We start from the raw sequence: 27,753 nt of genomic DNA, 5'->3' as shown, positions 1-27,753 counted from the left end.
AGAATATCTAATACAAATGTGTCAAAATTTATTAAAAATTAAGATTTGTATATCACTTTTACCAGAATGTTATGCAAAGAAACACTTGACCTGATTTATCCTTAGAAATAGACATGTGAAATTTTTACTACCCATGAAGATATAATTATTTGGTTAAAAAATAAAAGTGACAATTTGGGAGGAGGATATAAACAAAATGGTATTAATGTTTTATGATAAGACATATTCTAACCTCCTCTATAACATTACAGATTTGAATTGCATTAACCAGAAATCAAAATAATTCCACATTTCTAGATTTTTCTAAATCTTATTTGTTGAGCTAAGTAAAATATTTCCACATTTAAAAACTGTAATTATTATTTCTATTTCCATTTGCCATTGCTAGCTGAAGTATATCTCAAATATAGTTTTCTTTTTCATAAAGTATCAAAAAATCACTGTGATAATCAGGCCATCAATATAATTTGATCATTTAAACAACCCAAATAGTGAAGCTGAAAATGTTCCTGATTATATTAGAGCTTTATCAGCTGAATGGGGTTGACCAATAGAGACATAACACATTTTTGGGCACCGAATTGTATTGAGAATTATGAAACTCTATTGGTTGGTGTTAGTTTTATAAAATGGCCCAGTTCACAGTATCAAAAATGCACTTCAAAAGATTTCTACTTGTAACTTCACATAATTCAATAAGTGTTATGGAAATAACTTGTTAATCACATTATTATATATCATAATAGCTAAAAGGAAAATACATTTGATACTTACTTATACAATTCTGTTAATGGTGAAGTCAAAATGACTAATGTTGTAAACAGATTATTGCAATGGGTATGGATTTTAAAAATTTTATCATCTGTATGCTGATGAGGATTCAAAAGTTTCTGTACAGATGTACAAACTGACCATAACATGTTCTCAGTGCATATCAGAATGGTTGTGACATCAAGTCTGTTGGAAAGAAAGAAGAGAAAATCATGTTAAACAAAATAATGTTTCTGCTTGGTAGGCACTTTAATTCATATCTCTTGTACTAAGCATATGTAAGAATAGAAGAATTCAGTTAGATATCAGAGCTTCAGAGATCTAAACCAAATAGAAAGTATCAAAGATAGATACTCTTTGAATTTCTAGGTGTTAGATGACCCACAATACCATTATCTTTAGGGATGGTGAGCTCTGTAATAGCGTTTTAGGAGTGCTTTTAAAAAATGTTTATTTTACATTATTAGGATTCTGTTCAAGAAACTCAAGAGATCATCCCAGAAATTACGCTGAGTCAAAGAGAAGCTAGATGAAGAGAAAAATTTGCTATTTTCCATATGTATGTATGATAGGTTAAAATTTCATGGCAGAACAATTCTCCTCACTCATGAGCAAACTGTCAAAAAAAAGTTACAAGATTGGTAGCACGTTCTCCCAGCAAGTGGGAGATAAGAAGAAATGACAAGGCCGGGCGCGGTGGCTCAAGCCTGTAATCCCAGCACTTTGGGAGGCCGAGACGGGCGGATCACGAGGTCAGGAGATCGAGACCATCCTGGCTAACTCGGTGAAACTCCGTCTCTACTAAAAATACAAAAAATTAGCCAGGCGAGGTGGCGGCGCCTGTAGTCCCAGCTACTCGGGAGGCTGAGGCAGGAGAATGGCGTGAACCCGGGAGGCGGAGCTTGCAGTGAGCTGAGATCCGGCCACTGCACTCCAGCCCGGGCGACAGAGCGAGACTCCGGACTCCGTCTCAAAAAAAAAAAAAAAAAAAAAAAAAAAAAAGAAGAAGAAGAAGAAATGACAAACGAAGCTCAAATCGAGAAGCCTATAGTTTCGGAAATGTTGAATATTAAATAAATTTGTGGAAAATATGCTGTATTATTTATCTTATTCATAGACTTACTTCTTTGTTTCCATCTTTCTTGAGTTTTAATAGGGACCCAAAGATCTCTTTAATTATTATTTTGGCACATAACTAAATTGAACAGACCTAAGTTAGTTTCCTTTTTTTGGTTGTTTTGTTTTAAATTCAGGGTTGAAGAAACAGAAGATGAAAATGTTGAAGTGATAAGAAAAATACAAGTTTGAGGATCTTTTAAAATGAGATTTTGGCTTCAAATTTATTATATAATAAATACTACATATTAATAATATATGACACATATGTAAATCATATATATGGCTTAGTGATGTGACATTTGAAGGCTACTGGAATATTAAAAGAATCAATAGTAGCCTTTATAAAGGTTTAATTTTAGTTTGTATATGCTTTTTCTAATTGCTAGATAAACAATTTCTAATCCAATATATATGTAGAAACACACATACACAATCTGATTTCCATAATAATGGTGGTTTAGGAGTAGCCAGTCAAATAAAAATATTTATATATTTTACTTACAAAAACTAGAAGCAATAATTCTAACATTGCATGGCATTTTTATGCAACCACCCAGAAAATAAAAACCAAAAGTCTCTATTCTACAGTTAATTAATTAAATATACTACCCATTTCTACTTGTTTCATGAGCTAACAGTAAAGCTGATTTCACATAATGACTTGCCATTTCATAATCAAAAGTGATTTATGCTATATAAGGAAAAGAATGAAGGTATTCTTTGCTTTCAAAAGGAATTTTCCATCTATTCTTAGTTCAATTTTTTAAAAAAGTCTAGTCAGTAATTCAAAACAGCCTGTGCAAAATGCCATATTTATGAAACACTGCAGCAGGACCTAAACGCCCTTCAAATTGCAGCACGCTTTACAAGAACATGACCAGGAAATGATTCCTCCTGCCAAAAAAAAAAAAAAAAAAAAAAAGACTCCCATGTCCGTAGGTTCCTCCTAAAATATATCTGAAAAAAGATTATTCCACCTAAAAGGTCTGAATCACATTATACAGAATATTTACAAAACAAAAGCCTTTTCTTCATATACATACAAGACCATTGTAGTGATGTAAGCACAATTCATACATTCATTGTCTAGAGAACTCATAGAATTGTACTATAATTCAGTCTTATTTAATACTCAGTGACTGTTGCTCCTCATTTTCTGTGATTTCACATTTTGTTGAACTGGCTGTTAGTAACAAATAGTGAAAATAAAAGGAAAAAATAATTAGAATGTATTAGGAAGAAAATAATTAGGTTTTCTTAATGAAGATAAGCTTCTATATTTAAAGGCTTAACAAAAAACAACTAAAATCCCCTGGTTGCCTAGAAGTAAAAATCAAATGTGTCAAACTGACTGCTCCATCACAGCATGGATGCTTTGGTATCAATTTCAGGGCCTTAATTTTCTATTTTTATCTTATTAACATTTGTGTATCTATATCCTCGATTATAAGACACCTTGAATCATTTTTTTAGAAACAAGTGGATTCTATAGACAATTTTAAGGAATAAAAAGAACAAATTTACTTCGATTCAGGTTTCATATTTCCACCTAAATAACTCAGGAGAATAGAATATGATTTCTTTTCAGATGTTAGAAACATGTTAAATATATAAGGAGTATGTCATGAGATTCAGAATTCTGCTTCATACCCAACTAATGAAAAGTTTTCTTGAAAAGCAATGTTTTTCAGAACTTCAGTTACCTTAACTGTGGAGTTCTTTTGCGGCTGGGGTGGGCCCGAGTGTATCTGGAGGCTAGTAGACCCAAAGATTTCTCCAGCACTTCTGCTAGAATCTCCTGGGCTAACTTAGGAGGCAGAATGGTCCAGAGATCGTAACGAAGAGCCCAGCAGAAATAATGCCACATCTGGATCGAGAAGGAACATCTTTCCCCCTGGCAAAGCCACCAAACGTTAAACCATAGAATTACATCTTTAAAATGTCAGTTTGCTTCCTATGAACCTAATTAGTTCAGGCTGAAAGGAAATAGCTAAAGAGTTTGACACACTAGAAGACCAACAAAGATTTTTGACAAGATGTAGAACATCCTTATTGACAAAGGAACAGATGTTTTATTTCAATTATGAGACTAGATATTCTAGTGCAAATCCAGATCACAAACATTTAGCCTAGCATAGCCTTGATTTACCTATACCTAGCCTAGGGTTTAAAATTTATTTTTAAACAACTAGCTTTGTAGTTGCTGGAAAAACCATGGTAGCTTGTTTAAGATAGTGGACTGGTTCTTCTAAAATTAAAATCTATTTGAATCATTTCAGTAGGTATATTTTTCTGAGCCTATTAGTATCATTGAGGTAATTTTATAAATGTTTCAGATTTCACATTATAATAAAGTGACAGGAGTAAAAATAAACTTGCATTCTTAGGAACATTCTTGAAACCAAGGGGAATGGGTAGCTATCGAAGATCATTACATTAGGCTATTTTGCCTATGGTATTTAAATAACAATACTAGAAGCAGATATCACAATAGTCTGAGTTTACAAGATTTTTTAAAGCCTAGGCACATATTATCATCATTTCTTAGTATTTTTATGGCACCTTGTACATTTAAAGAGTCATATTTTCATTCCTTTCCACCCCTGTACAGATCTCTTCTGTGTGCCAAATTTTCTGACTGCAGAGGAAGAACTAACAATGGCCAAGGCCAAGGGGAACAGGCAGAAAGAAGAGGGTGGCCTCAAGTGATTTACAAGCATTAATCAGGTAACACGTACTCTCAGGGAGGTATGCCAGTAGTTTCACCCCATTTTCTTTAAATCAGATCAAATGATTATTTGAAATAGGAAGATTAGAACGCATTCTTCAAGCATTATCTTGATTATGTTAATATATCAGAAGTTAAACTAGTAAAATTTCCTATTATATTCCAAGTGATTATCTTTTACTTAAAATTTCTGCTTTGCCCACTATCTGTATTTGTCAGGCAAATGTCATGGAAAAAAAAAAATCTGCTGTTCTTTTATACCAAAAGTGATCATTTCTTATGCAGACACTCCCATTAGTATTTTCTTTATGTATTACTCTTCTGGTAGTTTCTTTGATTACTAATATCTTCTGCAGCCATCGAAACAATAATAATTTATAGTCATTATCTACTGACTTTCAAATGGCATTTATAGATGAGTAGAATTTGTATTCTTTGGGTAAGAAACTTGGGCATTAAAATGTCAGAGTCGAACTCAAACTGGAGGGGACTTTGGCCACCAGCTTCTGATTTCCTAACAAGGTGTGCATCTAAACTTTTTAAGAAAAAAGAAATTACAAAATTAATGATGAAGCAGCAAAATTACAGTTTCTTATGCTTTCTTTGTTGTGTGTTTCGATGAATACTTTTTAAACTAAGAAAGGAGTTTGAATGCCTGATTCTCTTATACCTTTTGTGTTGCATGTAAATTTAAGCAAAACTGACTCCAGTTGATAGTGACTAGCATGAATGATTTACACTAACTGTGCCTACGGAAATGGGTGAGTTCTTACTACAACATGATCAAAATGATTTCTCATATTCTTCAAAATATGAAAAACCAATTTCTTCAATAGCTACCCTTTAGTGATAAATTAGAAAATAAAAGTAACTTTAGGCACACAGATTTCTTCTCTTAAAAGTAAAAAAATACTCATTTTAAGACTTTTTAAATTATAAACTTCATGTTTACTTTAAAATATTTCAAATAGGTCTTTGTTCTAACAATTCTTTTTAAATTCATACAACTTCAATGTACGCAAGGGTTTTCATTAAACTAAATGTGATTCATTTATTTTTCTGACCTGTTTCCTTATTTGTTGTCATTTCAAAAGTATTCTGCTAGTAAACATCTGTTATTTTTGCAGACCCACTGTAATGTAAACACATGTGAGCTTTTATTTAGATTATATATCAGGAAACAAGCAGCTGGGCTTTATTATAGAAGCCACTCAATATTATCTTTGAACAGACAATTCTTTATTCTTTGACTATTGGAAAACACAAGTTCCTAAAACTGAACAGATGTCAACTATCCTAAAAGCTTAATTTTAAACATATAATCTGAACACCCACTGTGCCATCGTGACCAGCACCTCATCAGAGAGATACAGAACTCTGACTCTCTCAAGCTGACAGTTTAGAAAATGGAAATAATGTATCTAGATCTCACTTGCTATCACAAAACATGAGCAAATATTGCTGCATATCTTGTAAATTATTTTACTATTTCTTTACTATGCTCTGCACATGGCGATAGGTTCCCTTGAGATCTCTATCCTACCCTTCACCCCCAGTCAGGCAGATATCATCTTTTTCCCTCTCAAAGCAGGCCTGCCAAAAACATACCAATTCTGTTTCACAAATCAGTTGGAATAATGGGGGAGAGCAGAAGAAAGGGGTGCAGTAAGCAAGATAAAACCATGTCAGGTATGCCAGTTGTCAAAACAGTGTAAAATCAGTGCTATTTTTAGAAGGTTCTTATTTTTGATACATTAAAAAAAGTATCACTTTATTTTTCTGAGAATAAATAACCACCACTAACTCTGCAATTAAATTGTAACTACTGACCATGTAAGTATATGGAAGCTACAGTACCATGTAATCACAGGGTAACTATCTCGTTATTTCTGTCTTTGAAGCTAAAGCCTTGTCATAAGATCTAAGAGCTGCATGTTACATGGTAATTTGTTGGTTTTTAAAATACTTGGTAACTTCAATAACAGGTTCTCAATGCATCCACTTATTTACACTGTACGACTCTTATAGCTCCCAATTTGCATAAGAGGAAACATAATACCCCTATGTTGAACATATAGTGAGATGATACCTGTCCTTCATGTAAAACATCATATAAAATTGCTCATTAGTAGTACACTGACATATTGAAATAGTTTGAAACATGAGTAGGATTCATTTTCAACCACTTAGTTTACTTCAAGGCAAATAAGGAAAATATGATGCTGCCAGGAGAGGGGAAGACCAATACTTTCATTCTTATCTCAGGCTACCAGCTGCACCATACCACTTTCTCTTTCTCATTCTGCTCGCTGCTTCCATGACTGTTTGAAGTATGTCAGGTTTGGAAAACTCTATATGGATGCTCTTGCAAAGAGAAAAACTCTCTGGGAAGGGCCTCTGAATGAGAGATGAAATGGCCTTAGAAAAAGTGGAAAGTCCTTTAAGAGAGCTTCTTATTAGCCGCTCCTCTCTGTTGTAGTAACATTTATTATGATAATAACTCAGGCATAAATCAAACCACAGGAACCTTCAGTGCATGTGAGGTGACAGGAGTGATTCTGTTGAATAAAACTCCACTCTGTTTTCTCAATACTCTATAGTGATTAGGACAATCAAGAAAATGAAAGTCACAAACTTCAATCTAGAGGAAAGGGTAAAATGGAAAAGTTAATGAAACTGGGCATGGCTGCTGAATTGTTTTTAAACCCTGATTACCTTTTATTAAGATATTATAAATGTTTCACTCTGCCCTGGAATGAAGTTCGAGGAATTTCAAATATTGTGGTCTGTGCATAATCAATGAGATTTAGGTGAAGGGAAACTAATGAAGCTTGACGATGAATAATTTTAATTGATCCTGTGTTTGGTTGCACTGGGAATCATTAGGCTTCAATTTGGGATTTCAAAACATGGGCTAAATGAAAATAGGTAAGCTATAACTGATCAGATGGGTCTTTTTTTTTTTTTTCTGAGATAGAGTCTAGCTCTGTCACCCAGGTTGGAGTGCAGTGGCTAGATCTCAGCTCATTGCAACCTCCACCTCCCGGGTTCAAGTCATTCTCCTGCCTCAGCCTCCTGAGTAGCTGTAATTACAGACAGGCATGTATCACCACACCCAGCTAATTTTTTGTGTTTTTACTAGAGATGGGGTTTCACCATGTTGGCCAGGCTGGTCTCAAACCCCTGACCTCAAGTGATCCACCCGCCTCACCCTCCCAAAGTGCTGGGATTACAGGCGTGAGCACTGCGCCCGGCCTCAGATGGGTCTTAAAGCATACTCATAAGAACATACAATGAGAAGGAAAAAAATAAGTACAAAGAATAAAGCTGCTTAATAAAAGGTATTTATCAAACACATATGGAAATGTATAACAAGAAAAAAAATGCAAGGATATCCATAACTAACTGGTCCCTTTGGAAAAAATACAAGGTTGTAGCATTTTGGCATTGTTATCTCTTTGAGTTTTCATCGTATCCCATTATATTCCGACTATACAGCACAACATTGCAGCTCAAATTAAGTTATTTTTACTTTTAAGCAGAAGGAGAGTTCTGATGTCTAATTTATTTCAGGTTTTTAAAAACAGTGTTTTTCCTAAGTATGAATTCAATATTTAAAAAATATTATCCTAACAGTCTTCGTGTATTAGTAATGCCAAGCTCATGTTTCTAATTAGCCAGAAAGCAGGTAGGCAGTAAAACATATTTGTGTAAAAAGGAGGGATAGTAAACTTAACTTCACACCTCATAAAAAGCTTTGTAGTCATCCCAGTGGTGGCTCTCAGCATCCTGTAAAATGCTTGTAGCACAAACTCTGACGCAGTAGTTCGTAACTTGAAACTGTAGAGTGTTGATGAATTCCTGATATCGTTGGACAGGCACCAGGAATATGGGTCTGTTCAGAGAGAATGATCAAAGAGACAGAGATTTAAGGCCTGTGCAGTAGGAGATAACAATCTCCAGTACTACAAATGGTTTTGATTATTAGATATCAATCATTCATTTCCTCTTAATGCTGAAGTCTGCATCCACATTCACTTTCCAAAAAGGAAAAAAAAAAAAAGGCTGGTCTTTGTTTCGCAAGCCCTTTGAAAACGTACATCTGCTGTTCTACAAATATGCACTTCAACTTGAGACAAACTGTATTGTCAATACATCATTCAAAAATGAAAGTATTCTTTGTAAGCCTATTATTAGAGATCAGTGCATTATTTAGGCATTAGGTTATTGTTATTACTAGAGAACAACATGCACTTGTCAGAACCAACTTTTATAAAGCTATCAAATGTACCACAAACACAGTCTTTATTTTTAAAAATTGCAATTTTGTAGATATCAATTATCTCATAAACTGTTTTTTAAAATTCTACAGAAATATTAAATAAAATGATTTCTGGCACATTTTGTTTATAAATTCAAGCCTGAATCACAACATCAGACTACTTATGAGAATTAAAGAAATATCAGTTATACCCTACATCAAGCCAAATTTATTCTACTTTTATCTTTAGCTATGAATATTACACTGCTTTCTTTCATATGTAATGGACTGTAAAGGCTGGATAAAGAATATAGAATAGATTCTTGGGGTCACACAGGACTGTTACGTCTACATATTTCTTTTGCAAGCAGCCATGTTATATCTAGACAGTGTAAGGGCAACAAGAAAGGCCATGTGATAATTAATCCCTGTGGTCATTTTTCTCTCTAGACAGAAAACATACTGTAGTTTTAGACTACAAATACATGAAAATCAGACTGCCAGATGCTTCCTCTTCAAATATTGTACTTTATTACTAAATGGCTGTCCTGAAATATGTTTACATTGATCATTAGAATAGATTACAAGGAATTTATTTTCTAAGTCCACTCCATGAGACAACAAGTTTATTTTTCCTTTTCAGTGTGGTCAGTACAATGCACCTTACAAAACAAAAGGGTGTGTTCATTCATGTAATAACAACATGCAGAAAATCGTTGCGCTGGGTTAGGGTGCAGAAAATGCATGGTTCTTTTGAGTGTGCCTTTAGAGAGAGGAGCTTTCTTACTATCTACGTATCTAGTTTAATATTTCCCATGCTCCACCTTTTTGATATTTCCTAGTTAAGACAAATGAAAATAATTCACCATGTTAATTATTACTTTCTCTTTCTCAAATCTTATTACCAAAATTTCATTCCTGTGATATCCAAAGATTACACGTTTCTTCAAGCATGGCCATCAACTTAATTTAAACAACACTCACTTTTTAGTAATTTCCTTCATCAAATTATCATATCGCTTGAAATGCTGGAAGACATACACTGCCGTGGAGAGGTACGTGTGCAGGTTTTTCAGGGGTGCTTTGGAAGGAACCTCCTTGGCTCTCTCTTGCAGTCTCTGCAGGACAGCTGTTGCCACTTTACAACAGGCCTCCACCAAGTTTGCTCTAATTTCCGGAAAAGAATCATCTCTGCATGCCAGAGCCAGTGGAAGCACGGTGTCAAGTTTTTCCATGATGTCAGAACAAAACTAGGGAGAAATAAATGTGGCACTGAGTTATTTGTATTCTGACAGCACCAAGTAATTTATGGACAGTGGAGCCAAATTCCTAAATAATGAATTTGGCATCAAACATAAATATAATGACACAGCTTTGTAACAATCGATTTCTCAGTTGTAGAAAGTTAAATGTTTTATGTCAAATAAGGAAATACCAAAACAATGCTTCTCTCTACATAACCTTCAAACCTTATGCTTACCAGACAGACATTATGAAAAACTCATCAACCAGCTATACATGACAGTACCTTTATCTGTAGTTAGTAGTACTCAGAAAATATGTATCCTTGATATTAACGTTTGCATTATTTTTTAAACTTATTCTAATTTTCTTTTGCTAAATTGCCATAAAGCGTTTTTTTTTTTTTCAAATTAAATGCCACATATAAATGTCAGTGTAATTTAAATACTCTAGAATAATCAGAAACAGTTTCATGTAGCATCTTCTTATTGGTAGGGTGTCAGCAACTTTTAGAAGTGATGAGTCCAGCCTTTCACTATTTATTATGTATCTTCTCTTTCTTAATGGCAGAAGGGAGGTGTGATGAATGGAAAAGTAAAGCCTGTCTCCACATGGGATCAGTCAACAGAGTACCCTAGGGACTCTAGGGAACTCCTTGTTTTGGAGCCTTAGGGTGAAGTGGCAGAATAAGGAGGTCATCTTCAAAAATTCTTTTAAGAATATCCCAATCAGCCGGGCGCGGAGGCTCACGCCTGTAATCCCAGCACCTTGGGAGGCCCAGGTGGGCCAATCACAAGGTCAGGAGATAGAGACCATCCTGGCTAACACGGTGAAACCCCGTCTCTACTAAAAATACAAAAAAAATTAGCTGGGCGTGGTGGCAGGCACCTGTAGCCCCAGCTATTCGGGAGGCTGAGGCAGGAGAATGGTGTGAACCTGGGAGGCGGAGCTTGCAGTGAGCCTGGATCGCACCACTGCACTCCAGCCTGGGCGACAGAGCGAGACTCCGTCTCAAAAAAAAAAAAAAAAAAAAAAAAAAAAGGAATATCTCAATCATAGGTTGCTGAACTCATTCTGGACTTAATGCCAAGCGACTGTATTTACCTCCTATTTTCTCAGTATGTTCTGTGACTTTCAAAGCACATATGGAGATGTAAGACTGATACTAACGAGATGAAAAGCTCATTAAGGTGTTAATGAAGATTTTTTTAAGTGCCCAAAGCTAGAAAAGACAGTACTTCCTTCAAACTCCTAAATTTTCCTGGGGTCATTCAAACGTATAATCAAGACAGGTGGTTTTCCCAGGGTTTCCCAGCTCCCCGTGAAGTCACAGAGGCCCCTTTTTGGTTGCCTTAGATTCATGGAGCAACAAGTTAGCATCAGGTGTAAGTCCTTTTAGGCAGCAGTGGCCCATGGATACCACTGAAGAAAACTGGTACTGGGTCAAGTACCAAGTATTTGTCAAGGGACTCCACCATTTGATCTACAGGTTCTTTTTGCAATGCTTTATACTAAAATAAATCCCATCATGTCAGTCATCAGTTTGGAAGGATTTTATATACTTGCTTTTCCAATTTTCTTTGGTTGTTCCTCCTCAGGAAACATATGGCTGTCTTGCCAAACTTGCTGGACATTTACAAGGTTCATAGCATAGCTCACAGCTGAAGACCTTTCATTCTGTTCCTGTTGGAGAATTTTTGTGGAAAAACCTTCAATTTCAGTTACTATGCAGTGCGCCATGGGAAGAGACACTTCTTTAAATGCACTTCTCCAGCCAAAATCTAGTAAGGTAGCCTGAAATATAAATGTATATGAAGTCACGTTAATCTTAACTCAGCAACAAATGTTTCTATTGTTATAGATATAAAATTATTACTTTCATTCAACATGTTGAATATATTCTTTGATATACTGTAAAAGCCATTCTTACAACATAAAAAATATTACCTAGTGAATAAAGCAATATACAAAAACATGTGCATTCTTTACACAGTAATATACTGACATTTCATTTTAATTCATCAGTAGATTTAATAAAAAACTTTTAAAAAATTAAATCTCTTAAATATAGTTCAATAAAGCCATCTTTACAAGAACAGAAAGCTAGTTACTATTTATCACATAAAACAACCTTTAAATTCAATATATTTAATAAAGCCTAAATTAGATTTTTATAGTCTTTTTTATAGTTTATTGTTAACAAGTATTGCAACATAAGACAGCATTTAATATTCAAACTTTTATTTCTTTTTCACTCATAGAACTCCAGACAAGCCAAAAAATAGCAATAAGAAATAAATTTTTCAGAGAAAACACACCACTGCACTTTCTAGATTTTTACTTGCTCAGAATTTTAGTCTCTCCAGCTGCAAAGTCATAAGCAGCACTACTTTTGTTCCAAGAATGAAGAATTAAAAGAATCCGCACTGTTCTGTTGTGCTGGTGGGGGGTACTTGGAAGGGAGTAGAAGCGGTTGAGGTACAGTTGAGGGGTTGATGTTTTCTTTTTTGCTTTGGTCTATGACTCATAAGGCAATATATTTATGAATGAATGTATATTTCCTCCAGGTCTCCTAACATTCTCTAAAGTTCAAAAGCATTATGGGTAGTAGGCTGAACCTATGCTTAAAATTAAACTTTCCTTATTTTAATGTAACTTTGTTTATAGTAACGTGCCACCTACCCCAACTTCAGAAAACCCTCAGCTCCATGTCCCTGACTGAATCACTTATTTTTCTTGATCTCAGGGGATTTTTTGGTAGAAAAACAAGAGAGTCAAATTGTATGATTTCTATGGTCCCTTTTATTTTAAAATTACTGGAATTATGATCATAAGCCTAATTTTCTTATATGTACAACCCATTCAGCAATAATTTTTTCTTACACATACTGTACAAAGTAACAAAGGTGATTCCTTTTTTAGAGCTAAAATTACATGATTCCATGACTCTAATCAGAAACATCGCTCTTGTTCTCATTACACTCATAACTGAATTGTAACGGAACTTTCTGAAGATTATTTGGATCTCAAGCATCAGAGGGCCTAAAACACATCTCTCTTATCTTATATTTGCATAAAATTCATCAAAAATGGGCCGGGCATGGTGGCTTATACCAGTAATCCCAGCACTTTGGGAGGCTGAGGCAAGCAGATCACTTGCGGTCAGGAGATGGAGACCATCCTGGCTAACACGGTGAAACCCCATCTCTACTAACAATGCAAAAATTAGCCAGGCATGGTGGCGGGCGCCTGTAGTCCCAGCTACTTGGGAGGCTGAGACAGGAGAATCGCTTGAACCTGGGAGGCGGAGGTTCCAGTGAGCCGAGATCATGCCACTGTACTCCAGCCTGGGTGACAGAGCGAGACTCCATCTCAAAAAAAAAAAAAAAAAAATCATCAAAAATTGAATCTACTCAACTGATACAATCTTCTTTCTTATAAGAGAACTTGGAAGTGGCATAGGTATATCCCTGTGCTATAACAGTAATTCCTTGGGACACATTTATGAAAAAAATGTAAAAATAAAACTACCTCCATGAAAATTCAAACAAAAAATGTCTGATTTTTGTTTTCCCCATCAGGGCATGTCTATTTACTAAAGCCATTCATTTATTCATTCAAGCAAATATGTCCTGGTGGAAATGTCATTAATTGCCATGGCTGCATTGAATTTTTAAAAATTTTTTGTGCAGTAAAAGTTACCTTTGCCCGTGATAATGTATATGTAATTATAATATGTTGGCCTATCTGAATTCTCTTTTCAAAATATAGAAAAAGAAGTATATTAACAGCTGCTCTTAAAAAGAAAACTGAAGCTGGGCATGATGGCTCACGACTATAATCCCAGCACTTTGGGAGGCCAAGGCAGGCAAATCACCTGAGGTCAGGAGTTCGAGACCAACCTGGCCAACATGATGAAACCTTATCTCTACTGAAAATATAAACAATTAGCTGGGCGTTGTTGTGGGCGCCTGTAATCCCAGCTACTTGGGAGGGTGAGACAAGAGAATCACTGGAACTCAGGAGGCAGAGATTGCAGTGAGCTGAGATTGCGCCACTTCACTCCAGCCTGGGTGACAGAGCGATACTATGTCTCTAAAAGAAGAAAAAAAAGAAAACTGAAAACCTTTACTTATTCAAACCTTCCATAGTTTATTTGTTCTTATGAAATATAGTTTGCTCACTTCTACTCTTCTCATCTAATATTTGGCATTATACATATTCCACTTAGACTAGAGAACACTTACTAGTTGTTCCAAGAAACAAGAGAATCACATGGTTTTCTCTTCTATGCAAAAAGTAGATAATCTGTTGAATCTCTATTTCTATTATTTACTGCTGATTTCTTAGTACTGATTTTGATTTTTGGTTAAAGTATAATATATAACTTAGGATTTTCCCAATTATTTCTCTTGCTTTATAGGCCAAAACTGTCAAAACTATATGTTGTTTTGTCTCTTTAAATATTTACCTAGTGTATCAGTCAGGGTCCATTTGAAAAACAGAAACCACTCAAGATTTTTCAAAAGGAAGAATTTTAATGTAGGGTTTTGGTCACCTACATGATGGAAGATTTGAGAAGTCAAACATGGACTGTGAAGCAGGCCAGATATTAATAGAGCAGGAGGCCACAGCCACCCCTAGGGCTGGAGAAATGAAGAAAAGGGACTAAGTTATGGGAGAGTAGCTCCTGGCTACCAGTCGAAGCTAAAGCCCAAGCAGACCTGCCAGGTGGAACTGAAGCCATGCAGGGCAGGCTGCATGGTAGGAGCAGGGCTCAGGGTGGATATAAAGGTGTCACAGCCATTATCAGAAATGCTCCTTAAGAAGGAGAGAGGAGAAGAAACGCTCTGGTTTCTCTGCAACTCCTACCCTCCGTCAATGCCTTCCACGAGGTCTTCCATCAATGCCTTTAATTGACTAATCCATCCCAGAATCTGAAAGCAAAGGGGCCTGGAATGTGTAATTCTCTGCAATCTAGAGCAGAGCAAAGAAAACAGGTTTTGGGAACAAACAATCACAGGACGGGGATCATAAATATGAGGCCGGTTCAGATGATTGTTTCCTTTTCCTTTTTAATCTCCATTTGCTCACGTTTCAACAATTATCTATAGCCCACATCCTCTAAGTGCAGACCCTGAGTCAGGATAAGAACAAAAGATCTCTTGACTTCCATCTCTCTATTCCTCGCATGGAATAGATTTTACAAGAAGACAGCATCCCCACTAAATTGAATTTTCATCGAAAACTTATATGCCAATTTTCAATCCAAAATTGAAAAATTATTTTTTGTAGCAAAGAGTAAAACTCAAGACATTTTGCTTCATAATGGATTCACAGGCATCTGACGATGATCTTATATGTGAATTATAAAACACTTTTTTTTTTTCCTTCACTTACCTCTTTTCCTGGTAGCAATTGCTCTGAAGGAATATTGGTTTCGTCTGCTCTAGGTTTTTCTATTACAAGTTCTCTATTGGATTTCTCCAACATTCCTAAGCAATAGAAAAGAAAACAAACACACTAATATATATTGTTTAAAAGGCATATTAGATGTGATTTATAAATTCAGGTAAATATTAACTAGGTAGAAAAGCGCTATCCACAGTACATACATACATATACACATCCACAAATAACAATATATAGAGAATACAGTCAAAAAGATGCAGGCTGATGTCACCGTTACAATAATGATAGAATCAAGATAGATAGAGTCCTTTTCCCATATACAACTTGATGAAATCTACATCCCAATTACATTCATGTTTGATGTACATAAACATATAATCTTCAAAATAAAGATTTTTGTCATTAATTTATTTTCATGTTGATAATGTAAGAGGACAAAATAAATATTATTTCCTTGTTCATTTAAAAAGTTAATTCTAAAGTACTACATTTTAAAACTGTTGGTATTTCCTAGCATGTTAACTTCAAACAAAGAAGAAAAATACATAGATGAACATCAGCATAACAAGAAAAATTATACCCTTAAGCATATCAATGATTCATTTAAAAAACACAAACTCTGAGACAGGCATAAAATAATCCCTAGCGAGGCGGAGCTTGCAGTGAGCTGAGATCCGGCCACTGCACCCCAACCTGGGCGACAGAGCGAGACTCCGTCTCAAAAAAAAAAAAAAAAAATTCCTAGCTCCAAAAATGGAAATATTTCCACAACTTTTGTTTTTTACAATTAAGAAACTCTTTTTTTACCGTTAAGAAACTCTTTTCTATGGGGAAAAAAATTTGATCTATAAAAATGTAATAAATAACTACTCCAAAAATAAATCTTTCTACTTTTGCATTAAGATTAGATTAATGATAATTTGATTCAATATGAATAATTTAATGTTTACCCTTTTTTTTGGCTTAGACATGGTATATGATGATGAATTCTATGTTATGATCTAACTTTTCTTTTTTTCCCCACGATTTACCAAGAATCAATTTCTTTATGCCTGGGCAAAGCAAATTTCAAAATCTAACTGACTTTATCAGTAAGGACTTTGACCAATAGAGTCATCTAGTAGATAGATGCATGTTTTCTTTTCCTAAATGTGGTTCTATGAACTTAATTGTCATTGATTTCTAAGGAGTACAATTGATGAAATAAAAGCGTTTTGTTCTGATGTTAATTTCAACCATCTTGTGCATAAAGTGTATTAAAGGTAAAAAATCCATTTGGTCGGCAATAACATCATTATTTTGGGAAATTTTATCGGAGTTTATATATTCTGAGGAAAAGTTTTCATCAACTCTGGTATTTCTTAATCATCTTTGGATTCATGAACACTCTTAGAACATGATTAAAGTGACAGAACACTGCATACAAAAATGCATAATATGACTGTATGGCAGGCACATGTGCATCACACACACACACACACACACACACACACACACTATTGGGGATTCCCAGGCCCTCTTGTAAATCTCATTAATTAATCCAATAGGCCCATGGACTGCAGTTTAAGAATTCTGTTCCATTTCTCAAGACACATCACAACATAGAGAAGGTTTTAGACTCAAACAGTGTTACACCATTTAACTTAAAATGCTTTTTTATGGCTTGCATTTTATGATGTATTTTCAAAAAGAAGGTGTTACAAATAAGGATCACTTCTAATTGAAATAAAATCCAGAGTAGTCAAAAAATTTTAAATAAAGAAAAATGAAACTATAAGCCCATTAAAAGAAAATATGGAATTTTTTTAAGAGATCCATATAAAGAAGACTTTTCAGGACACAAAATGCAGAAACCATAAAGTAAGTCTGCACAACAAAAATACCATCAACTGTCAAAGTAGATATGACAAGCTGACTTGCCAATCTTTCTCAAAATGTCCACTTTCTGAAAATTAATAGTTTATTTTTTAGCGAAGTTTTCAGTTTACAAAAAAATTGAGCAGAAAGTACAGAAAGTTTTCATATACTTCCTCCCTGCCCTCAGTTTCCTCTACTGTTAACATCTTGCAATATATGGTATATTTGTGACAGCTGATGAACAAATGTAAAAATATTATTAACTAAGTCCACAGTTTACATTATAGTTCACTCTTTGTGTTGTGCAATTCTATGGGTTTTGCCAAATGTATAACGTCATGTACCCCCCATTACTCTGTCACACAGAATAGTTTCCATGCTTTAAAAATCCCCTTTGCACCATTTATCCATCCCTCCTCCCCATACCCTCACCCTGGTACCCACTAATCTGCTTACTGTCTTCATGGTTTTGCCTTTTTCAAAATGTGATATAGTTGGAATCATACAGTATGTAGCCTTTTCACATTGGCTTCTTTTGCCTAGTGATATGCATTTAGGGTTCCTCCATGTCTTTTCATGGCTTGACATCTCATTTCTTTTTATCGATGAATAGTATTTCATTGTATTGATATACCACAGTTTGTTTATACATTTACCTAATGAAGAACATTTTAGCTGCTTCCAAGTTTTGGCAGTTAAGAATAAAGCTGCTATAAACATTCCTGTGCAGGTTTTTATACGGACTAAGTTTTCAACTCATTTGGATAAATCCCTATGAGTGCAATTGCTGGATTGTATGGTAAAACTATGTTTAGCTTTGTAAGATACTGCCAAACTGTCTTCAAAAGAGCCTGTACCATTTTGCATTCCTAACAGCAATGAATGAGAGTTGTTCTACATCCTTGCCAGAATTTGGTGTTGTACGTGTTTTGGATTTTAGCCATTCTAATAGGTGTGTAGTGTCATCTTGTTTTAATTTGCATTTTCCTAATGACATGATGTTGAGCATCTTTTCATATGCTTATTTGCCATCTGTATATCCTCTTTGGTGAGGTGTCTGTTCAGATCTTTTATGAATTATTAAATTGGGTTGTTTGTTTTCTTGTTGAATTTTAAGAGTTCTTTGTATACTTTGGATACAAGTTCTTTATCATATATGTGTTTTGCAAATAGTTTTTTCTTAGTTCATGGCTTATCTTTTCATCCTCTTTACGATCATGCCTATTTATTTAGCAATTCTACTTTTGAAATTTACCATCCAGATATAGTTGTGTACATATAAGAAATAGTTAAGGAAATTTGCCATATCATGTTTTGTGGTAGCAAATGAAGAGGGAAAAAAATCCTGACTGTCCATCAATGAATAACTGGTTAAATTATGCACCAATGGAAAACTATTCCTCTAGTAGAAATAACGAGGTGTTTCTACATTTTCTAAATTGTTATAAAAGAGTACATTTACATAGTATGATAAGATTTTGAGTTATTTTTAACATGGCGATATATATGAAGTAGTTACTCTTTCATCCCATTCAAAAGTTCTCAGTTTTTTAAAAAAGAAAAAATAATAAAGATCAAGTTGTTAATGACAAGAAGGGACAACAGTTGGATTCTTAACGTCACTTTACTTTTCTATAGATAGCTCATTTAAAAGGTATTTACTCTGGAAAAATACTAGATTGAAATATAAGCTTTGCAGATCTGTTTCTGGAACTAACTGTCTGCTATTGTGTAGCTAGAGTTTAAGACTTACAGAAAAAGTTAATTATCTTGTTTTTATCATTTCACTTCCAAATACATTATGTTTATTCACTCAAAGTAATGTGCTCAGATGTTTATACAAACCATCTGCCTATATTCAAGATGACTAAGGAAAAAAAGAAACTTTCCAGACTTCTCTTGCTGGTGAGCAATTCTATGGTAAGATATAGAAAATGAATTATCAAGCAATTATGATAGCCTTTAAAATATAATCCCCCTGCCCCAAATTAAAATGGTTTAAAAAAACTTAATTCTGTACAGGGAAGCAAAAGTTATCATCTTTAGGTAGGATTACTAACATGGGATCTACACTAATATGATATCTTCTGGATTTAACAAATTGTGGCATTTTTACATTGGTTTGGAATTCAAAATGGTCAATTTTGAAATTTGGCAATGTAAAACTCTATGGACTCTAAACATTTGATGAATTGTTTCATATATTTTAAAAATGTATTTAAAATCTATATACTTATTATCGTTGTCTAGAGAAGGTAGCCCACTTTCGGCTCATCACTGTAAAATATAGTTATTTGCATGCAGTCAATACTGGTTTCTTTAAAAGCATGCCTAGATTAAGAACCTCAGAAGAGTGCAGAGGGTCACAAGAATGCCAGCTGCTCAACAGCTTCCCCTACAGAGTTCTCTGTGGTTCATTTTACACTTCTGGTTAGTTTCTACACTGCCGCTTTCTTTCACAGAGAGTAGAGGTTGGCAGTACTTCCCTGTGACATCCACTTTCACACCCAAATTGGTCTTCATAGGTTCCCATTGTGTGCACTACAAAGCAACTTGCCTTGTTGGCAGCTCTAAGTGGGAACTACAAGTCTTTCTTTTCTTCACTGTTCTTTTTCTGGCTCACAAGCAACCTCCCACCAAAAGCTGAATCTGTAGAAGAGACTACATCCAAGAGATAATACCATGAAAAAGTATGAAGAGAAACCCAGGTGGCCACCTTGCAAATTTCCAATGTGGAAGCCTTCGACCTCTCTGCCCAAGAAACAGCTAAAGTCCTAGTGTAATGAGCTTTACAAACCCTAGGAGCCTCTTTACCTTAACTACATACGCCTCCCTAATACAATCCCTTAACCATCTAGCTAAGGAACTCTTAGAAGCCATTTGACCCCTCTTAAGACCCCCTAAGAGTACAAACAATCTTTCAGAAGATCTGAAATCTTTGATTCTTCTGAGACAAACCCTAAGTGTTCTTCTTACATCCAATTGAAGCAGCCATTGCTCTTTGTCATTGCTGGGGCTAAAGAAAAATGAGGGCCAAGAAGGCTCCTGGTTTAGATAAATCTCAGATGCCACCTTTGGAAAAATTGAGGAATTGCCCAAAGAACAACTTTATTCCACAGAAGCATTAGAAATGCCCCATAAATCAAATCCACGGCCACTCCATAAGATATCATCACCAAATACAGTAAGGCACCACAGCAGTCAAATAATGTCCTATCATTTTTTGAAGTGACAAAAATAGAAAACCATCAAATCATGACCAAACAAAAGCAAATAATGACAAAATATCTTTTCTTTCTCATAAAATATTTATTGTATCTATACAAAATCTCTTGTCTACAATCAAATTACTGAGAGAACAGCCAATTTGGCTAAGTCTACAATATAATAGTAAAATATCAAAGTAAAAAGTAAAATATTTGGTTAATCGTTTTTATATTTTCTCTATGTGATGTTAAGTGTCTGGACATTTTTTAAAAATCTGCACAATGAAAAAAAAATCACTTTTCATCCGTTCATATGTTTGGGTTACATAGACATCATAGGCAACTCTTTCCAAGATCTTTATTAGCAAAATATGCTCCAATCAAAATAAACACACAGGAAACCAAATGACTTCTGCTCTTTTCCCCCCCCCATTCTCTTCCTTACAAGATTTCTAAGCAAAACTATTGGGAAATACCCAATAGTTAAGATATAGTTGGCTTCCTTAATCATCCATTTCAAGGAGTCTTTTCCTTCCTGATTTAAGAAACCAGTGCTTTTGATAAGAATTGATTAACTTGGATACACTGAATAAAACATTTAAGATTTTTCTTGACAATTTCCCTCAAGATCATTCTTCTCAGGAATCCATTTACATAAAGCTGTGTCAGATTAAATCAATCTTGGCTTTGCGACCAAAAAAATATGAATTTCAACAAAGAAGACTACATATATCACAAGGAGACGTTCTAGTACTTAGACACTTCTTATACTTGCCCCTTGAAATTCCTTCTACATCCTGTGTTTGATAATCCACAAATGTGTTCACATAGTCCACTATTATTAACACGATATTGAAGTTGCTTTTATCTGCCTTACTGCTTATAAGATGGCATATTTACAACAGTATATTGTGACAAATGACATATTTGCTCTGTTGACTTTATTCAAGAATGGTAACCATTGCTCTCAGACATCCAGCATTTGCAAGTCTCCACATTGCCTGATATTAATCTAATGGAGTTGAATCACCGTTTTCAAAATTGTTCTTCTTTTCTCTAAAATCAGCATGCTAAATCTGTGCTTCAATTCTTGGCCATTTCAGTGTTATATCTTTATAATACCTCCTAACACAATTCTAATTTTGAATTTATGCTGACTTTAAGAAGAATAAAGTTCATAAAATTGACTTAATTCCCAAGGGTCTAGCCTAGGACTAATACAAGATGATTCAAAATGGGTAGAAGCCTAGATGTTTTGAAGTTCATTCTGTTTCTTGATCCATAACTCAGAAAAGATCTGTTAGAGATATAGATGACAGATGATAAATCTTAGCCAGGCATAGTGGATGAGCACCAACTCCAATGTCAACTGTTCCAGGAACCAATATGTCAGTCAATAATGAGGATATCATATTTCTCTATTCAGATCTCTGTTTGACCTCACAGTCAAACTCTATCTAAAAGATGTTTTAAGGGTCACATTCTCTCCTAATGAAATCTACTTTTTCATTCTCTATTTTAATTAATACTCATATTTTCTGACTTGTATTTTTATTATTTTCCCCTTGGTTTTTTTTTGGGGGGTGGTTGGCTTCAGAAATCTATAGTCCATTTTCATTTTTTCTTCTATAGTCCATTTTTATTTTTTCTTCAAATTATCTCCAACTTTGAAAAAGTAATCTATGTTATTTATTTCATAATACAACAGTGTTACCTAAATTTCACCCGAAACAAAGAAGGCCAGTAAACTATGCTTAATGTAAAACAAAATTTCCAACCCTATAACTTTTCTGACATTATTTACATGGGCAAAGTAAGTAAAGGAATACAAGAGTAAACATGTTGAGTGAAAATAATTTTACCAAGAGATCGGTTTTGGGTATTAATTTTTTCAGACTAATTGTTAATCACTTGCTTCCTTCACTTTTTTTTTGCAGATGCAGTAAATATATATATTTACACTCCCTAGAATGGCATATGGCATCATGTAAAGGAGAACTTTGTATATTTCATCCTGAGAAAAATGAAAATTTTTATAAATATAGATATGATAACAGAGAAGACACCTCAACCATTATGCCTTTGAATTTTACCTTTAATGTTAATATTATTCCGTACATGTGGCATGGCTTCTTTCAAAAGGATTTTTGTTAAGACTAAACTAAAAACAACATATTCCATAATTATAATTACTATTTTAACAACTCACATTTATTGAGCATTTATGATGTACTAGACATTCCCTTAGGTATTTTATTTTCACAGTCATTTAATTCTCACAACCCTACATAACATTATAACATATTGAAATCTGAAGCATCTAATCCTAAAAGAAAACAAAGAGAAAATTAATGTAGCCCTATATCATTATTTTGAAGATGAGAAAATTCATGTCTAAGGAGACTAACTGTTCTGCTCAAGATCATCTGGGTGCTAGGAGCAAAAGAAAAGATACTAGACCACCCAGTCTGCTTATTCTTTCCAAATGCTAGTTGTGTTTCTTTGAAAAGAAAAATTGATCTAATTTTAGCTAAAAATCATCCAGAAGTGACGTATGATGCTTTGTCAGTTAGAATTAAGAAACTTGCCAAGCACGAAGGATAAAAATGTGTGCATTTTTATATATAATGCATGGTGTGCATTATACTGAATGCTTATTAAGAATTCTTTCACGTGTTTTTTTTTTTTTCAAGTAATCGTTTTCATTCAAAGCAGCAGGAAGCAAAAACACAGAGATATTATAGATTTATAAATTTAAACAAAAGAGGATATTACCTGAAGTATTTCTGGTTATCTTGAGTGATAAAAGTATTTCTTCAAACAATTCTTGAACACCTTTTTCCAGTTTCATAAAGGATTTTATGAGGTGCGATAAGAATTCGACTTTGTCTAAAGGGAGAGAGAAGTTTCTTCCTTTCTGTGGGCATTCAGGAGTAACTGTGAAAAGATAAGATCAAGACTGTCATACCTTTTATTTACCTTAGTAAATATTAGAACGATCTGTGTGATTCCATAAACCATCTAAAAACTAACAAGTTCCTCCATAATTAAACCAAGTTAGTTCATTAAGAAATACATATAAAATCTCCTGAGTGTCTTTTCTTCTGGGAAGCTGGAGATGAATATTCTGTTTGAGGCAAATATAGCAATTAAATAATTAGATTGATTCTCAGAGTTATAAATAGAAATTTGATTTCTTGTAAAATCACATCTTATGCAATTCGGTTTTTTTTTTTTTTTTTTTTTTTTAAGTCTGGCATATAACTTAAACCTAATGACAAGGAAATATTACACAAACCCAAATTGAGGGACAGTCTACAAAATAACTGGTCTGCACTTTTCAAAAGTGCCATGTGAGGAAGTACAAAAGCCAGGAAATGACTTAGTCTAAAGGAGTCTAAATAGACATTAAGTAAAACTGAAATTAATACATAATCAGCATTTTTGGATATAAAAGACATTCGTGGGATAATTTGGTGAAATCTGACTGAAGTCTACTATCCAATACTATTACTATATGACTTAAACTTCCCAATTTATATAGCTGTATTGTGGTTTTGCAAGAGAATGTCTTTGTTTTTAGGAAATATACACTGAAATACATAAGAGTGTCTGCAGACTATTTTCAGTTTAAGAAAAAATAAAATTTTTCAAAGAAGGAGAGAGAGAAAGCAAAAGTCGAAATGTGGTCAGATATTAACATTTGGGAAATATGAATGTAAAGGAATTCTTTGTATTATCCCGGCAACCTTTTTGTAAGTCTGAAATTAAAATAAACATTTTACAAAACACTGTATTAAAGATACACTCTTTAAGACCTTATAAGTGTTGCTCCTATCATTAAAAAAAAGCAGATTAAGTTAGCTATTGAATCTAGACTACTTAATTCACAAAGTCATGTTTAAAAATAACTTCTGTCTAAATAATTGTGATATCTATTATTTGCATAAGAATAATACAACTTAAAGGATTTTTTTTTTTTGCCCTCTTATAATTATGCTACTAGTAAAGTCATACAATCATTTTAACATGATAGTTAAATCCCTTTATACTCTTTAAGAGTATGGAGAATAATTCACTTATTTCATGTTCGTAACTCCAATTTGTTGCTTTCATTTTAGATTACATCACTAAAAGGTCTTTTTGACCAAGTTTTAAAGGATTTAAAAGAATCCTTTCTTTATTAATGCCTTTTCTTACAACATATTTAAGAAATAGCTTGAAGCTTAATTATAAATTGGAAAATTTGTAAACCTACAAACTTAGCACAAAATGCCTTCGGAGACAGAATACAAGTGCTATTCAAAAACTGTATAGGGTCTGGCAATTCCATGGGAAAAAAAGATTATCTTCATCACATGGATGTAGAAGGAAGATTCCAGAACTCTAATAATTTTATGGCTAATTCACTTCACTTCAGTGAAACTTTAAAATGTTAGCATCAAACTTGTAGTTCTATAACAGTCTTTCACTGAGGACCAAAAATGTCACGGTCTCTTTGCCAGTAATATGAGAAAGAGCTGTCTACCAACTTAGACTGTAAAATTTAGTACTGTTCTGAAACAGTAAAAAGGTTTTAAAAAATCTGCAAGTAAATACAAAAACTCTGTTTCATCTCTAAGTTGACATTAGCCCACTATACATGAAAATCTAACTCACATCTACTGTTCTCTATAGGCATACTAGAGAATACAAGTATGTACAGGCAGAATATACAACTAAGGCTTTGCCAGAAATATTATGCCCCCAAATGAAAAGAGAATAAATATATTATGCTTTATTTAGTTGGTACCATTTGGTCTATTTGACTTATCTTAAGCTTTTCTCATGTAGATGAGTGGATAGTTTAACCTTCTAAACCTTAAATTTCCTTTTGGACCTAAAATGTTTATAAACTAAATTTTCAAAGGCTTTAAGAATCCTTCCTAATTCTTTTTTTTTTTTTTTTTTTTTTTTTTTTGAGACGGAGTCTCGCTCTGTCGCCCGGTCTGCAGTGCAGTGGCCGGATCTCTCAGCTCACTGCAAGCTCCGCCTCCCGGGTTTACGCCATTCTCCTGCCTCAGCCTCCCGAGTAGCTGGGACTACAGGCGCCCGCCACCTCACCCGGCTAGTTTTTTGTATTTTTTTTTTTTAGTAGAGACGGGGTTTCACCGTGTTAGCCAGGATGGTCTCGATCTGCTGACCTCGTGATCCGCCCGTCTCGGCCTCCCAAAGTGCTGGGATTACAGGCTTGAGCCACCGCGCCCGGCCCTAATTCTTTATTAGGAAAGGCCGCTCAATAGCTTCACTAGAAATTAAGCATATTTAAGAAGACTTTATCTGGCTCAATTCCAAATTGGAAGTCTTGTGAATGTTTACAAAGTAAGCAAAGAAGTACCCGAAGAAGAATCTTTAAGAGTCAAAATTATGTAAGAGTGCTTGCTACTTGCTGACAATTATGCAAGGTCTGAGGATTCTACATGAAGAGGTCTTACTTTCATGACCTGGATTTAGAAGAATCTTGTATTCCAGGAATATAACAATAGTGAAAGGTAAATCTTCTTTCAATTCAGTGAATCTTTATAACTAAATAATGTAAGAGGACAGAATAAAATAGATGACCTAAATCTAATCTTTTTTTGTCCCAAAGAACCAATGATTATGGTAGCGATCCATTAATTAGTAGCCCTTATTTCCTATTACTATCAGCTCAGTGTTCTCCCAAGGGGTATTGTACGGGTTCTTAATTTATGGGGAAAATAATTCTGTGATAAATTCATTTTGTGAAAGGCCAATTAAAGCAAAATTAAACACAAAGGACGAAGTAGCATTTCCCAAACTTATTTGACTTATTTTACCTCACAGTATCTCATAGGACTAGTGTCCTAATCATCACACCTTAACTCATGATTTCTATCTACCTAAGCACATGTTTCTCTGTCCCTTAAACTCTTCGTTGTTAACAAAATCAGGAAAGAGTTTCTCCCAGCAGAAATTCCTTTGACTTTCTCCTTTGCTAAATTAACCTCCTTTCCGCACTTTTCAATATTGTTTGTTCCTTCCCTCTAAGTCACCTCTCCAGAAAACGTTATCTGCCAGGCTGGGCAATCCTCATCTCTACAAAAAATACCAAAACAAACAAACAAACAAAAATTAGCTGGGCCTAGTGGCGCAAGCCTGTATAGTTCCAGCTACTCAGGAAGCTGAGGTGGGAGGATCACCTGAACCCGGAAGTGGAGCTGCAGAGAGCCGAGATTGCGCCACTGCACTGCAACCCAGGCCACAGAGTGGGACCCTGTCTCCAACAAAAAAAGAAAAGAAAAAAAAGGGGCTCCATCTCGGCTCACTGGAACTTCTGCCTCCCGGGTTCAAACGATTCTCCGGCCTCAGCCTTCTGAGGAGCTGGAATTACAGACGCCCGCCACCATGCCCGGCTAATTTTTGTGTTTATAGTAGCGACGGGATTTCACCATGTTGCCCAGGCTGGCCCTCCTCGGCCTCCCAGAGTGCTGGGATTACAGGCGTGAGCCACCGCGCCCTTCTGAAAACTTTTATTTGGATACAATCAATCTAGGAGTTCTCCTTCCCCCACTAAGTCAACCTGGCCTTTATTTATTTATTTAAATCACTATGGAACTGTCGTGCTTCAAAGTTTTGGACATACATGTTTATACACAGGCAACTCTGTCTGGCATGCTGCCAAGCATTGCTGTAAAATATCTGACGTAATAACTATTGTTTGGCTGTAAGATGAGCTCTATGATTCTTAGGAAATACGCATTTCTCCTAAATCCCCAAAATATTATAAAGATAAAATTAAATTTTCATTTTAGAGAAAGTCTTTACTTAATTTACCATCAACTAGATGAGTAAGTCCACATAAATAATAAGTAGATAGTTGAGAGTTTTTTCTTTATAGATAATTTTAATAAGAATTTTTCTAAAATGCAGTATAAAATATTCTGCTTTATTATTTACTGTATTTAAAACAATATAAATTTTTCTTCATGATACAGTTATAATGAGTTATTTATTTCTATGCTACACTCAGGGACTATTGTTTGTCCCTCTGTTAAAGGGTATTTCTGAAATTGCTTTCATTTTAGATTATATGAAAAGGGTTCTATAACCAAAAAAACTTGGGAAATACTACATACTAAATTCTTCTTAAAGTAATT

At 34.5% G+C, this 27,753-nt stretch overlaps 1 protein-coding gene across 9 annotated transcripts in view; it reads right to left on the bottom strand.

Moving 5' to 3' along the window:
- Positions 1 to 27,753, bottom strand: part of KIAA0825 (KIAA0825 ortholog) — a 495,887-nt gene that overhangs the window by 346,852 nt on the left and 121,282 nt on the right. For 8 of the 9 annotated variants that reach the window (XR_012092698.1, XM_073014582.1, XM_073014579.1 and 5 more), the window contains 7 exons: positions 23,372 to 23,533; positions 15,522 to 15,616; positions 11,688 to 11,915; positions 9,864 to 10,129; positions 8,363 to 8,513; positions 3,594 to 3,784; positions 775 to 957 (listed from right to left, as the gene is read on the bottom strand). Coding sequence is in view for 8 of the 9 variants with exons in the window: in XM_073014582.1 (XP_072870683.1) it covers positions 775 to 957; positions 3,594 to 3,784; positions 8,363 to 8,513; positions 9,864 to 10,129; positions 11,688 to 11,915; positions 15,522 to 15,616; positions 23,372 to 23,533 (1,276 nt within the window). In the remaining variant the exon portion in view is untranslated. Of the gene's footprint in view, positions 1 to 774; positions 958 to 3,593; positions 3,785 to 8,362; positions 8,514 to 9,863; positions 10,130 to 11,687; positions 11,916 to 15,521; positions 15,617 to 20,679; positions 22,923 to 23,371; positions 23,534 to 27,753 lie in introns of those variants that run through there. The other variant, XM_073014585.1, reaches the window with a different exon arrangement.

This window comes from Chlorocebus sabaeus, chromosome 4, assembly GCF_047675955.1.
Source record: "Chlorocebus sabaeus isolate Y175 chromosome 4, mChlSab1.0.hap1, whole genome shotgun sequence".
NCBI classification, from domain to species: Eukaryota; Metazoa; Chordata; class Mammalia; order Primates; family Cercopithecidae; genus Chlorocebus; species Chlorocebus sabaeus.
Note: the sequence above shows the minus strand (reverse complement) of the source record. Positions and strands in the feature narration are given on the sequence as shown.